Below are 15,377 nucleotides of genomic sequence, written 5' to 3'. Positions count from 1 at the left end.
GATATTGAGTTTCTGGCATTTCATTATCATTATATTACATCAAATATGTCATTACCTTACGAAGGATAGCAACTAAATTTACAAGCATATTTTTATGCACTTTATTGCTTACCGTAGTCTATGGTTAAACAAAATCTTTAAATCAAAGAATAAATTTTGGATTCACACTTCACAGTAGTATTTAATATAAACCTAAAAATAATTTTGAATTATTTTACTTCACTGAGAATAATCAATACATTGGAGATATTGGCATCAAATATTATATACTTCTTTTATTTAGGTGTGGTGTCGATGTACCAAATCTTATTGATTTATCTGTTGTCGTTTAGAAAATATTAAGCCAGTGCGGGACTTTATATACACCCTGTATAACTTTTTAGGCGTAAGGTACCCTTTTATGTTTAAAATACTGACTGTTTAAGTTTGACGGGGATGACTCCAGCAACCACCAGGACGGCGGGTTCGGACACTGTTCGATAGGCAGATGCTACCCTTAGTGCTGCCTGACGCTGCACTCGGGCGAGCCACATCCTATATATGTCCTTATTGAGAGCGTCTGCCCAGACTTCCGCACCGTACAGGAGCACGGACTGGACCGCAGACATCAACAGCCTTCTGCGGCTGGACCGCGGACCTCCGACATTGGCCATTAACCGACTAAGGGAAGAAACCATTTTAGCGGCCTTGTCCGCCGTACGGGTGATCTGGTCTCGCCAGCTGAGCTTGCTGTCCACCATGACCCCAAGGTACTTTGCGGCACGAGTGGTTTGAACTTCAACATCAAAGGCACGATGGTGTCAATCCTCTTTTTAGTCAGAATCACAATCTCAGTTTTGCTCAGAGCGAGCAAGAGACCATGTTCTGCCATCCATGCGTTAATGGTTCGCATGACTCGATTAAGTTTCAGCTGGGCAAGCTCAATGCTACGTGCAGCTATTAAAGCCGCAACATCATCTCCATACCCAACTAGGACAGTTTCCTCAGGCATCTCGGATCTCAAGAGGCTGTCGTAGGCGACGTTCCAGAGATCCGGGCCCAGTATGGATCCTTGAGCAGCACCAGAAGTTACATCCATCGTCCTGGAGCCTTCTGTAGTGTCGTAAATGATGAGGCGGTACCGGAGGTAGTCCTCTATCATGCGCATGAGGTATGCCGGGACGTGGAAAGTGTTCTCCAGTGCGTCCAGCATATCGCACCACCTCGCGGAATTAAATGCGTTTCGCACATCAAGGGTTACAAGCAGCACAACCCGACGAGAATAGTTGTTAAACTCCTCAGCTTTCATTACGGCTCGCTTTACCTCCTCAATAGCGTCAACTGTTGACCGTCCCTTCCTGAAGCCGTACTGACGAGGGGATAGATTTCCTGCAGCAACCACGGCTGAATTCAGTCGGGAACAGATCAACTTTTCCAAGACTTTCCCAGCAGTGTCCAACATACAGAGAGGTCTGTAAGAGGAGGGTAGGTCTGGGTTTCCTTTTCCATCCCCACAAGCACAAGCCTAGCTGTTTTCCAGTAGAAGGGAAACTTCCCCTCGGCCAGACAGGCATTGTACGTGCTCCAAAGGATTTGTGGATTTATTGAAAAGACTTTCTTCAGGGCCTCACCAGGTACCCCATCCGGTCCAGGAGCCTTGTTGTTCTTCAGGGATAGAACGGCCGCCTCCAACTCTTCAAGACTGAAAAGCGGTACGTCGTCCACCCTTCCGAACTCCCGCAATGAGAGTGTGTGAGTTGGGAAAAGGGACTTTACGATCCTCTCCATAGAGGCTCCGTCCATAATGGAAGGTGGAGAACGGGTGCGAAGCTTCTTGGTTACTATCTTGTAACCCAGGCCCCACAGATCGGAATCGACATCGTCCCTTAATTTCTCTCAGCAACTGCGTTTGCTCCGGTTAATGGCCCGGCAAAGAGACTTCCTAGCCACCTTGTAAGCGTCAGACTTAAGACGTCTATTTTCAGGTTCTCTGGCCCTGGTAGCAAGACGTCTGGCTCTCAATGCTGCCCGTCGCAGTTCTGCGATCTCGGTTGTCCACCAGTACACAGGTTGCTTATCGCACCGGGATCTCCTGCAAGGCATTGACTCTTCGCAGGCCGAGACTATCAGCCTCATCAATGATGATGATCAGCAGCAAATGATGACATGCTTATGTAATCAAATAATTATTGTGATACTAGCAGTTACCCGACGCACGTTGCTGCGCTTAACAACTGTTATTTTAAATAGTAATTTGTCATGTACGATAAATAATAAAAATGTATACCAAAAACAAAAATAGAATATTTATTTTACTAAATTGTCAATGGATAAACAATGTTTTTTTTTTCATTCGGTGTATAAATATATAACTTTTTAGGCGTAACTTTTATGTTTACATATTTAATAGTGGAGAGTTTAAATATCGTTGAGTGCACAGGTGTGCTGCGATTGGGGCTTAATATATTTAGACGTATCCAAAAGTACAATAGTTTTCAGTGCTGCATTCTGTGGAAACAGTGTGGCACTATTTCAAATCATGACTAATACAGTATTTTGTGATTATTAAAACCTACAAAACAGTTGGTGAAAGTAAACTTCTGCTTTTAAATTATATTTATTTGTAAACATTGTAGTTCCAAACATCTGACATTGGACCCCTTAACCCTTACTACTCTCATTTAAGGGCCTACACCCTAGAAAATTTAATAATATTTGTTTTTTCAACATTAAGTTTCAACCCATTTTCTAAAAACCATTGCTCCATATCCTTTACCACATTTTGCAGAGAAGAAAACATTTCAGTTGTATTATTATTTTTGATCAAAGCAGTAGTGTCATTGGCAAAAAGAATTAGTTCTTTATTAATAGCTTTTGGAAGATCATTAATGTAAATAAAAAAAAGTGTGCCCAATACTGAGCCTTGGGGAACACCTGTGGATATAATTTCCCATGGTGAATAATGTTTGTTGTTATCTTCTAAAATTAAAGTTCTTTGTTTTCTTTCAGAAAGGTAAGATTGTATTAAAGAAAAGCAACTTCCCCCAATCCCATAATCATTAAGTTTCAGCAACAGGAGTGAGTGATCCACACAATCAAAAGCCTTAGACAGGTCACAGAAAACACCTGCTGTGGCCTGAGACCTGTCCAAGGCCTCTGCAATCTCATTAACAAACTGAGTGAGAGCAGAAACTGTGCTTAAGTTTTTTCGGAAACCAAATTGTTTATTATAAAATAAATTATTACTTTCAAAATAATTAACTAGTCTACACTATTAACTAGCTTATTACATTTTCAAATATTTTAGAAAAATTACTTAATACTGATACTGGACGGTAGTTATTAATATCTGATTTTGAAACTTCCTTACGTCGACATATTCTGAGATATTGCCTAGCCATATGAGCTATATTATTCTTATATCTTATTACATCTATAATATTAAACAAAACAGTGTTTTTTTATTTCACGATTGTGAATCAACCACTCGACGGATTTTCATGATTTTTGTGTTGAAATAAAGATAATTTTGGGAACTAGGGAATGTCGAAGCCATAATTTTAGTTTAGGGCCCCAGTTTTTTAGAAATTAAGTTTTAATTTTGAAAAAGTCTAGCAGCCGACGCTAAGATTCTAAACTAGCTTTTGGCATAAAATAATTTGCTCAACATAACAGCTGTAAACATTCAGCTTTTGTGTCACAAATTCAGCATTTGGATAAAAATGTAAAGACATACTTAGGGTTGACTTATTTATACTGTACTATGTGTAATGCTAATCATCGATACGTCCAATTCTTCTGTAAGAGGATGACACATTAATTAAATATACATAGTAAAATACTAGGATGTTCAAATTATTTTTTAAAGCAATCTTTGTAATCTTAGATTTGTTTTAGAGCAATATAATTTGTTTTGACTAGCAGCTGGTTAAATATAAACTATGGAACTATGAGGTTATTTTATTTACTCATATTTTGTTATTGATTATAGGAAATAAGTAAGATTAGTAGAGATAATTATACCACAGTTTTAACCAAAATTAATTAAACCACAGTACAAATCGAGGCTCTGTACACGAGTCTTAAAAAGGATAAATGCAAATTATTTTACTGCTCCAATTTTCGAGGTAAGATTAGAAAAATAACAATGTTTACATGTTTTAATTCTTCATGGTAGCTTTTTGTTTACAATCAATGTTTGTCTGCTTTAACTTTGTTTGGATTAGGCCCGGAAATATTGATGTCATAAAAAGAAGATCAAGAATAATCAGGAATCACGATTTTAAATTACCACCACAACCTCAGCCGGGTTTTATACAAAGATGGATGACATAGATTGAACCATCGATATATAACAAACATTGAACACAACGTCAACATTGACCTAGGATACTGCAATTAGACAAACCATCCTTTTATGAAATCGTGTTCAGTTGTGGTTACGTTTGGGGGCGCCTATATCAGCGCCCCCAAACGTGAAAATATCACTTTTATATTGTAGTTTAAATTAACTAATATGGGAAATTACTATGTACATTTATTCAATGAGGGTGGGTAATTATCAAGGATAGAACTGATAACGGTATGGATAATAAACATTGACAATTACGTCATTAGCTTTACTAGCGTGTTTACTTTTTATATTCCTGCGTTCTTTTTTTCAAATGAATATTATTTGAACAAAACAGCTGTTTCAAAACAAACTGTTATTGTTTTTACTTTTCTTTGTTTACGCTTATTTATTTGGCAATTAATGCAGTGAAATTGATATAAAGGATAGGTGTGACGATTAGTTTTGATGTTAGGACACCAAAGTTAAATTATGTGTACTGTGAATTTTATTGGATATTATCGTTTTATTTTAGGTCGTTTCTATTCAGACCTACTGGAAATTGTGTATAGTAGTTGTATTGTGGTGATAATAATTATGGAAGAGGCAGGTATGCTATGGAAGGTGGTATCGTTGACTAGGTCTATACACTTCTCAATTTACTATTACTCTCTCTAATGTGGGCTACTTATAATCAGTGTGCGTTTGTGCGAATCGGCTGCAAATCTCACTTCAACGCTTTTCACATCGTAAAAATTGCAGAATTGCTGATTTATTGTACAATTATCGGATTTAAAATGCATATCATATAGGCCTATGATGGAATAAAAACATATTTGGCCACACAACATTTGTTTACAAGACGTTTTTTTTTACATTAAAACTGCAAGAAACTTTGTCTTTATATGTGTGAACTAGCTGATCTGAATTGTACACGGTTTAAACTGACTACTGAATTCCCGTACGTAGGACGGGCTAACACCTCGTCAATGTTAAAACATTACCAATTAAATTTCAAATAGTATGATTAAAATTGTATTTCTGTAAAAATTAAGTTTTTTTTAAACCCGTCCTTAACTTTGTATCTGGATCCGGATCCGGTACCGACATTTTCTTGGATCCGCCCATCACTAATTTTAACTTCCAATTACACTAATAATAAAAATTAAAAAATATGTCTGTAAAATTCTTAGAATTAAAAAAAAAAATTGTAAGCCATCACGTGATAAGATTGCGAAACGGCCAATGTCGGCTCACGGCCGACACGAGAGTGGTAAGGGTTAAAACCCTCTGGGGTGGAGCCCTTTTGACGGATATGCACCAAACTTCACACAAACCATCCTTGAATAATGCTTAATGCCTGAAAGTTTCATTACAATCTGTCGAGTGGTTTCGGAGTCCATAAGGTACATACATACATAGTTCCTCTTTTATAGATATAGATTTTGTTCTGGCCGTGTATAAATATATCTAACTCTTTCATAACATCACAAAATTGTTTATGGGATTTACTTTTGCACATAGTTTGTAGAGTGTGAGTAAGTACTTAGATTTTTTATAATATCTGCTTGTAAAACCTCCTTAAGCTCGTTACAATCAATTTTATGCAGAATATTTCCACAAAACTAACATAGCAATACGCGGCGAGAGCAAGCGCGACGCTCGGCACTAGGGTGAGTCATGCCTTTTTACCAACTCCTGGCGGACAGAGGGAGGTAGCGACGGCCCGTTTTCAGAGCCGTACTTCGACCTGAGCACGCAATCCAGTGAGTTATTAAACATCGATGGCACTGACCAGTAGATGTAGTGATGTACTTTACCTGTAGTCCACCACACAGTCCCAGAGGTGTTGATGTAGCTCCAGTATGACCTGGGAGGGTTGGTAGCCAGCCACAGGATAGTCCATGACATCAAACATGTCTAGTAGCTGCATGAGCCACGAGTGGTGAGAGTGAGTCACTTTGTGACGCAATGTACCACCTCTGATGCCACAAGCTACCCGCATCAACTGTCAACAGCAGTTATTTTATTTACTGTATCGTGTAATGATAAGAATATTCAATAAATGTACACTCTACCTACCAAGCACATAATGCATGCAGCGGTTTTTAAAGAGCATGCCCAGAGACATATGCTAGCTTAAATGTTTTTAAATATTTACCAATTGAGACATGAGCCACGACTAGTATATGAGAACATTTCTGTTATAAACTTTTTAGTCAAATGTTTGAAACAAATTAGTTCATTGACTTTAGTGCATCACTAAAGAGAGTAAACATTTGCTGGCAAAGTAAAAATTAAAAATTATGTTTGAAATCATTATGATTATATATAATTGTACATATATCATTATTTGATAAACAATACTGGTGCATCTGGTCTGGGCCCAGGTCAGTTCCAAAAACATCACCAAAATAAATGCTACACCAATATTATGTGAGACTATGCACTAAAGTACGCGGTTTTGGCTTTGCACTAGTTATAATCTAGTGCATTAAGAAGCGCTGGGATCTATTTATAATATTTTTTTAATAGGAGGGGAAAAGCAGAAGTTGAAAATGATGTCATTTGAATAAGTGGACACAACTAAGGACTTGGTCACATAACAGTCTAGCACCTTGATTCTGCGGTCGTCCACTCTAGAGCTAACAGCCACTGACAGCATGTCTGCTGCTACTCCACGTTGACGCACCACTGCCCCAGCCTCTGTCTTGTAGATCACCTTGGATCCTGACAAGGTGTCTGGTGGTGCAAAACTCTTCACATCAAACGTACAGCTACCTTCCGCCATTTCACCTGTTTAGCAAATTGTTTCAGACTCTTAATCTACCATGAAATTGTCTTTATCTTGTAACTAAATATTTCATGCAAATTTATAAATTATAGTCTAAATCAGAGCCGTCCTTAGGTGGTGCGGGACACAGTGCAAACATTCAGAGCATGGCCCCTTACTACAAAAAAAATAGCATCCGAAAAATAATAACTGACAAAAATCTCCATGCATAATTTTTTTATCGCTCAGCTGTCAGGGAAATGTTACAAAACATCATCTGCGATCACAGTAAAATATTAAATATCTACTTGGGTCATGTAGACATTATCACCGTCTTTTGCAATCGCGGCTAAATTCTGATCAGCTAATATGGTTTTGCAAACATCATTATTGTCTCCCGCGGTCCAGAATACATCATTATAGTTTTTCCTCAGTTGCAACAAAATTCTTATCAGCTGAGGCAAATGCTGCCTCAGCGGCAACAATATTTGGTCTACAACCTTTCTGTGGTATATCACAATAAAGTGAGAGCACCTCTATTGACTCATGGACCAATGAAACGCATTGAAAACGTTGAGTGGAAACGCAGCTCCTTAGGGTTAGCAAGATTACTCTGCACATGCCTTCTAAACGGGTTGCCTCTGAGTTTTTGAAGCTAGACAGGTGAAGAATAAAACTAACAGTAGAACTGATAGCTGGCCATGGGCGATTCAGGAAATATTTACAACAGATGGGCTTGTTTGATGGCGAACCGATCTGTAGGCATTGCGGTATGTCAGGGAGACAGCCGATCATCTGCTCTTTGATTGTGAAAAGCTAGAAGGATTACTCTTGGTAATTTGGTAAGAGGTAGATACCTTCCCGAGAAGGAATTAATAGGAAGACTACACGCTTTCATCGGATGCCTGTCTGAGAGTCTATCAATAAAACAACTTTCTGGGGTGTGCAATAATTAAACTTTTCGGATGAAGTGCTTCATGGTCTCAGCCTGCCCCAGTGAGATAAGATAAGATAATGATAAGTGGACATTATCACTGTCTTCCCCAATCCGGGCAAAATTCCGATCATCCACCGCGGTTGAGTATACATCATTATCATCTCCTTGGTTTCTAGATATTGTTATTGTCTCCCACAATAACAGCAAAATCCTGAATATTATTGTATTATATATAAAACAGAAACAGCATCATCGTTGTCTCCTGCAATCACGGCAACATTCTAATAATTTCCTGTGGTCATGTAGACATTGTACCGAATTTGATGTAAAATAAGCATCAAATTCTAGTGATGGTCGGATCCGGATATCGGACTACCGGATCCGCCGGATCCGAGCTAGAACCGGCACCGGATCGGATCCAAAAAATTCCGGATCTTGGGCTGGATCCGGTTTTGTTGGATCCGATTTTTTCAAATTTTTTCCCGATTTTTTCCTAACACAAAGCTGTCTGTATCACTGTAAAACCCCGATTTTTTTACTAACACAAAGCTGTCTGTATCACTCTAAAACACCGATTTTTTTACTAACACAACGCTGTCTGTATCACTGTACAGCACCGATTTTTTACTAACACAAAAAGGTGTCTGTATCACTGTACAACACCGATTTTTTACTAACACAAAAAGCTGTCTGTATCACTGTACAACCCCGATTTGTTTACTAACACAAAGCTGTCTGTATCACTCTAAAACACCGATTTTTTTTACTAACACAAAGCTGTCTGTATCACTGTACAACACCGATTTTTTACTAACACAAAAAGCTGTCAGTATCACTGTACATCACCGATTTTTTACTAACACAAAAAGCTGTCTGTATCACTGTACAACACCGATTTTTTACCAACACAAAGCTGTCTGTATCACTCTACAACACCGATTTTTTAACTAACACAAAGCTGTCTGTATCACTGTACAGCACCGATTTTTTACTAACACAAAAAGCTGTCTGTATCACTGTACAACACCGATTTTTTACTAACACAAAAAGCTGTTTGTATCACTGTACAACCCCGATTTTTACCAACACAAAGCTGTCTGTATCGCTGTACAACACCGATTTGTTTAACTAACACTAACCTGTCTGTATCACTGTACAACACCGATTTTTTAACTAACACAAAGCTGTCTGTATCACTGTACAACCCCGATTTGTTTACTAACACAAAGCTGTCTGTATCACTCTACAACACCGATTTGATTACTAAACACAAAGCTGTCTGTATCACTGTACAACACCGATTTTTTACTAACACAAAGCTGTCTGTATCACTGTACAACACCGATTTGTTTAACTAACACTAACCTGTCTGTATCACTGTACAACACCGATTTTTTAACTAACACAAAGCTGTCTGTATCACTGTACAACCCCGATTTGTTTACTAACACAAAGCTGTCTGTATCACTCTACAACACCGATTTGATTACTAAACACAAAGCTGTCTGTATCAATGTACAACACCGATTTTTTTACTAACAGAAAGCTGTCTGTATCACTGTACAACCCCGATTTGTTTACTAAACACAAAGCTGTCTGTATCACTGTACAACGCCGATTTTTTACTAACACAAAAAGCTGTCTGTATCACTGTACAATCCCGATTTTTTACCAACACAAAGCTGTCTGTATCACTGTACAACACCGATTTTTTTACTAACAGAAAGCTGTCTGTATCACTGTACAACCCCGATTTGTTTACTAAACACAAAGCTGTCTGTATCACTGTACAACCCCGATTTTTTACTAACACAAAAAGCTGTCTGTATCACTGTACAATCCCGATTTTTTACCAACACAAAGCTGTCTGTATCACTGTACAACACCGATTTTTTAACTAACACAAAGCTGTCTGTTTCACTGTACAACCCCGATTTTTTACTAAGACAAAAAGCTGTCTGTATCACTGTTGAACCCCGAGTTTTTACCAACACAAAGCTGTCTGTATCACTGTACAACACCGATTTGATTACTAAACACAAAGCTGTCTGTATCAATGTACAACTCCGATTTTTTTTACTAACACAAAGCTGTCTGTATCACTGTACAACCCCGATTTGTTTACTAAACACAAAGCTGTCTGTATCACTGTACAACACCGATTTTTTTACTAACACAAAGCTGTCTGTATCACTGTACATACCCGATTTTTTACTAACACAAAAAGCTGTCTGCATCACTTTACAACCCCAATTTTTTACCAACACAAAGCTGTCTGTATCACTGTACAACACCGATTTTTTACTTAGACAAAAAGCTGTCTGTATCACTGTACAACACCGATTTTTTACTAAGACAAAAAGCTGTCTGTATCAATGTACAACACCGATTTTTTTACTAACACAAAGCTGTCTGTATCACTGTACAACATAAAAAATAATAAAAGTATGATTTAAATTGGCATTCTGTTAATTACGTTTTTTTTTAACCCGCCCTTATGACAGTGTGTATCTGGATCCGGATCCGAAGATCCGAAGATCCGGATCCGAATTTTTCAAGATCCGGATCCGGATCCGGTACCGACATTTTCTTGGATCCGCCCATCACTAAAATTCGAAACGTGAGCGAAACTAGGATCAGCTGACGAGACGTACCCACAACCCCCTACGGCGGGGAGAGGGCATAGAATCCAGATTGTGTCGTTGTGTCTCAATGTGTGTCCAGCTTCCTTTCCGTAGGGTGAGTTTTTAACCGAATCGTGCAAATCATTCAAAGTTCGCGGTGTTAGTTGGCCAAAATTTAATTTTGAAAACCGTTAAGCATATATCCCGCAGGGGTATAATTTCAGCGTGTTCGAAATTAAATGAACTTTGGTAAAAATTGTTTTCATCTGTTACCAACTAACACAGACCACATTTGAAATTTCACGTTGTCGTTGCGCCAAAATTCAATTTTTTCACGTTTTAAAAAAGCTCACCCTTACCCGTGTTCCTTGTAATCCATGAAGTGTTAAGTGTTGGAGGTCCATGTTGTTTATTAATTGTGATATTAAATAATTAGTTACATAGTGGATTGTACAAACTGTTGAATTTTTCGTGTCGTGGTTTGTTCTTTCCTGTTTTTCAGCACATGTTGTCAGGTTTAAATATTTCTAAGTCTAGTTCGTATCCACTTTAATCTAGGGGTGTGCAAATATTCGAAAGTTCGAATAGTTGAACGAATACTTTAGTATTCGAGCCCGACTCGATCTGAATGAGTATATTCGAACATTCGAATAGTAAACAAACCTAGAAATAATCTCTAATATCAACCAAATAAATCATGGTATTGTGTTGTTTTATTTCATCCCAACATTTCATGCTTCGTGTATTATAAAGTCACAACGGCAACTTCAGCATATTATGACATCTTCCTTAACTCTAAAGTATACACGACCATTTTCAAGGTCGATAATTTTGCTGTGTGGTTAAAATCACTCTGCTCAGCTGGCTAGCTTACAATGCTCCAATGAAATGAAATGAATGAAATGAAATGAAATGAAATAACATTTTATTTCCCAACTGGCATAATACATTTTGTGGTATTTACATAATAATTATACAATCCTTAACGTTAAAAAATATAATAATTACAAAAGTATAATACTGTATAACTAAATGGCACAAAGAGAAAAAATAAAAATACCTTATCAAAATGTCTACATAGGCAGGGGCCTGTGCGTAGACATGAGTTGCGGGTAAATTGTATAGTGGGAAATGTAAGCGAGTGTAATTGTTATAGCACGTCTTGCTGGGTAAAATTTTTATCTTGCTTGGAACTGGACTACGATATTTTCCTGAACTAAAAAGAATCATGATTTCTCTTAATAATTAAGTGATCAAGTGAATAGGTCGAATGGAGGTGAGTGGTGGGTAGTGTATTAGTTAGTCATTGTATCAGTGATTGTGTGTTGTAGTGTAGGGTCAACGGTCAGGTCAGCCCAACGCGATAACAGCCTCGGTGTCCTCTGAGCTCAATCCTACAAGCCACGCTACTACATGCTTCTTAAACAAAGAAAGAGATGGAGAATTAAATATGTCGGCATTCTGGTATTTGTCACACAACTTTCGATAGATAATTTGGGTTAAATGAAAGCAGTTTGTGTGTGAAAATGAGTTTAAGGTCTGTGGAACAAATATACCTACGTTTTGCAAGAAGCGCGTATTGTGGGAATGAGTAATTTTTTCAAAAATATTCTCAAAGTTTTTGTACATGTGAACTAAAATAAATTTCAAAAATAACTGTCGGACTGTCAAAACTCCTGATTCTGCAAAAAGGTCATCAGTTGATTATCTAAAATGTTTTTTAAATGCAACTTTTAAAATTGTTTTCTGCGTTACAAAGAGAGGCTGCAAGATAGTTTTGTAAGCACCACCAAAAGCAATAATTCCAAATGATAACAATGACTGAACGTACCCATAGTATGCGATTTTAATTTCTCGCTCTTCGAGAACATCACTAAGTTGCCTGAATGCATAAATATATTTACGTAGTTTATTTTTTAGATATTCAACATGTTCCGACCACTTCATCTTTGAATCGAAAACAATACCCAAGTATTTATATGAATCAACTTTTTCAATTTCACTACAAAAACACAAGTTGTTGAAATGACTTCCTGAATTTTTAGGTTTTGAAGTTTGTATTCGGTAGTCTTACGTAATGAAATCGGCATGAATTTAGTTTTTGATATGTTGAGAATAATATATTTTGGTCAAGCCATTTTTTTAGTAAAAATAGATCTGACTCTGCCTTGTTTTTTACCTTATAGAAATTAACTCACGAGTTCGAGTTTGTGTCTTGTTAAGGAGTATGTTTAATCTATGCTAAAGACTGTGAAGTGCAGTTCTAACCTCTAACTAGTTGCTACTCAGACAACACTTTAAGATGACTTATTTCGTCATTCTACTGTGTTACAAAACGTAGATCCTAATATTAACTAAGCTAAGAGAATATATTTAAAAGTTATACAAATAGATATCTGTCTGGTAAACGAATACAAACTTAATTGCTGCTAAATATAGGCTATTTATTGTTAATTAATCAAATAAGAATGGTTGACAGTCTTGTGTTTCCATGCCAGTAGGTTGGAGAAGCCTATCGTATTGGAAAATAGATCTGACTCTGCCTTGTTTTTTACCTCCTCCCACGATGTTCCAGTTACGAATATTAAAGTATCATCAGCAAATAAGATAACTTTTCCATTTGTTTGAATTTTAGAAATATTATTAATATAAATTAGGAATAGAACAGGGCCAAGATTCGATCCCTGGAGTATGGTGTGGTCCAGGGATCGAATCTTGGCCCTGTTCTGTTCCTAATTTATATTAATAATATTTCTAAAATTCAAACAAATGGAAAAGTAATCTTATTTGCTGATGATACTTTAATATTCGTAACTGGAACATCGTGGGAGGAGGTAAAAAACAAGGCAGAGTCAGATCTATTTTCCAATACGATAGGCTTCTCCAACCTACTGGCATGGAAACACAAGACTGTCAACCATTCTTATTTGATTAATTAACAATAAATAGCCTATATTTAGCAGCAATTAAGTTTGTATTCGTTTACCAGACAGATACCTATTTGTATAACTTTTAAATATATTCTCTTAGCTTAGTTAATATTAGGATCTACGTTTTGTAACACAGTAGAATGACGAAATAAGTCATCTAAAAGTGTTGTCTGAGTAGCAACTAGTTAGAGGTTAGAACTGCACTTCACAGTCTTTAGCATAGATTAAACATACTCCTTAACAAGACACAAACTCGAACTCGTGAGTTAATTTCTATGAAAATAATCAGCAACATTTTTTTTCTATTTTTTAACAGAGAAATATTTTTTTTTTAACTCTTTTTTCTTGTTTTGTTACACAATTTTGTCTCTGCTTCTCTTCTGAAACAACACAACCAGATGCGTAATAAAGGCCAAATGACCTAAATATCATGATTGTGCAATGTTGTATTTTGATGTAAAAATGCAAATCATGTCATTAGTTTGAATATATTTGTAGTTAATTCAAATTATATTTTTGAAGATTCAAAGTTTCTATACGGAAAAAGAGAATCTGAAGTCAAACCGGGCAAAGGATTCCCGAGAATACAACTGTGTATCATTGTCCTGCTATTAGAATCCCAGGCCAAGCCACCCCTCTAGTCTAAATATAGTTTTAAGGTTGCACCCTCCCCCTCCCCCCTCGCCTTCTCCACTCACTGTGGCCCGCTCCTTTCAAGGTCATTGTCCAACCCATCCCACCCTTCTATTGTTTTGCCGTTTTGCCTTTCTAGCATTTCTATTCTGACTTTTTCTTTAAACATTAAATTAAATGAATCATGGAAGTCATAAAGGAATAAAAGTGATAACACTTTTTAACTTTATAGAGCAAAACTACTGACTCAACAAGTTCTTGGAAGTACTTGACTTGCCTACAACAATGTCGTCATAAAATATTAATGGTTTTGGGACTGATAATGGTTTTTTACTGTCCCATTACTCTAGTAATAAATTATTAAAATCCTAAACAATCATCTTATAAACCTTTTATGTGCTCCTAACCGAGGACAGTGAATTGAAAGTAATTAATTGTTATAGTTACCGAGTAAAATACTGTAGGAGGCTAGTACCTCGCCCCTACCGGTAATTGTTGTTAGAAACCATAAATGTAGGAAACTATTCATTTTTATAGGTTATGTTTTTAGGAAAAAGCATTTAGCTTGGATTAAATAAATAAATATAGGATGGAGAGGACACAGCTAACTCACCTGATGAAAGGTTGCAGATGAGTCAAAGAACACATAAAATCACACACATAATTTACTTAATATTTCGCCTCTTTCAGAGGCTTCTTCAGAAGTAGGCCTAGATGGTAGTTACAAAACAACAGTTTAAATAGGATGACACAGTTTGAATTCAAAATGTCTGACAGGTTGTCCAACTGACACTGCACAAAGCACTAAATACAGGCACATTGCAATATTGTATTTACATATAATATGTACATTGAAAAGCAAATTAGTTTTGTCCATGAAAATAAATACTTAAGAGTTAGCTGTGAGGGTGAGGATATGAGGATATTATCTAATGTTGAGGTTAGGTGGGGTTCTGGAGTTGGTCACAAACTGGTAAGCTAATTCCCATCTTCTGAGCATTGAACTATTGCATTGGTTCTTTGGCAATGATTTTAGAGCTTTTATGGTGAAACAGTCATCAAATAGAAGTTGGTGGGATAAGGCATGTTGTGCAACTGGTTTTTCTTTGCTAGTTTTAACATCATGTCGATGGCCGTTCATGCGTTTTCGGAGAGTCTCGGTTGTTAGGCC

At 37.0% G+C, this 15,377-nt stretch overlaps 1 protein-coding gene across 1 annotated transcript in view; it reads right to left on the bottom strand.

The window, feature by feature from the left end:
- The window catches only part of LOC128983975 (autophagy-related protein 2 homolog A), a 250,121-nt gene that overhangs the window by 62,175 nt on the left and 172,569 nt on the right, over positions 1-15,377 (bottom strand). Inside the window, exons 23-24 of the mRNA XM_054403259.1 lie at positions 6,927-7,105; positions 6,130-6,317 (exon numbers count right to left, since the gene is read on the bottom strand). Coding sequence (XP_054259234.1) covers positions 6,130-6,317; positions 6,927-7,105 — 367 coding nt within the window. The remainder of the gene's footprint in view (positions 1-6,129; positions 6,318-6,926; positions 7,106-15,377) is intronic.

This window comes from Macrosteles quadrilineatus, unplaced genomic scaffold (genome assembly GCF_028750875.1).
Source record: "Macrosteles quadrilineatus isolate MER2022 unplaced genomic scaffold, UCM_ALF_1.0 Scaffold_1__1_contigs__length_201487025, whole genome shotgun sequence".
Classification (NCBI taxonomy): domain Eukaryota; kingdom Metazoa; phylum Arthropoda; class Insecta; order Hemiptera; family Cicadellidae; genus Macrosteles; species Macrosteles quadrilineatus.
This window is presented reverse-complemented; position numbering and strand designations above follow the sequence as displayed.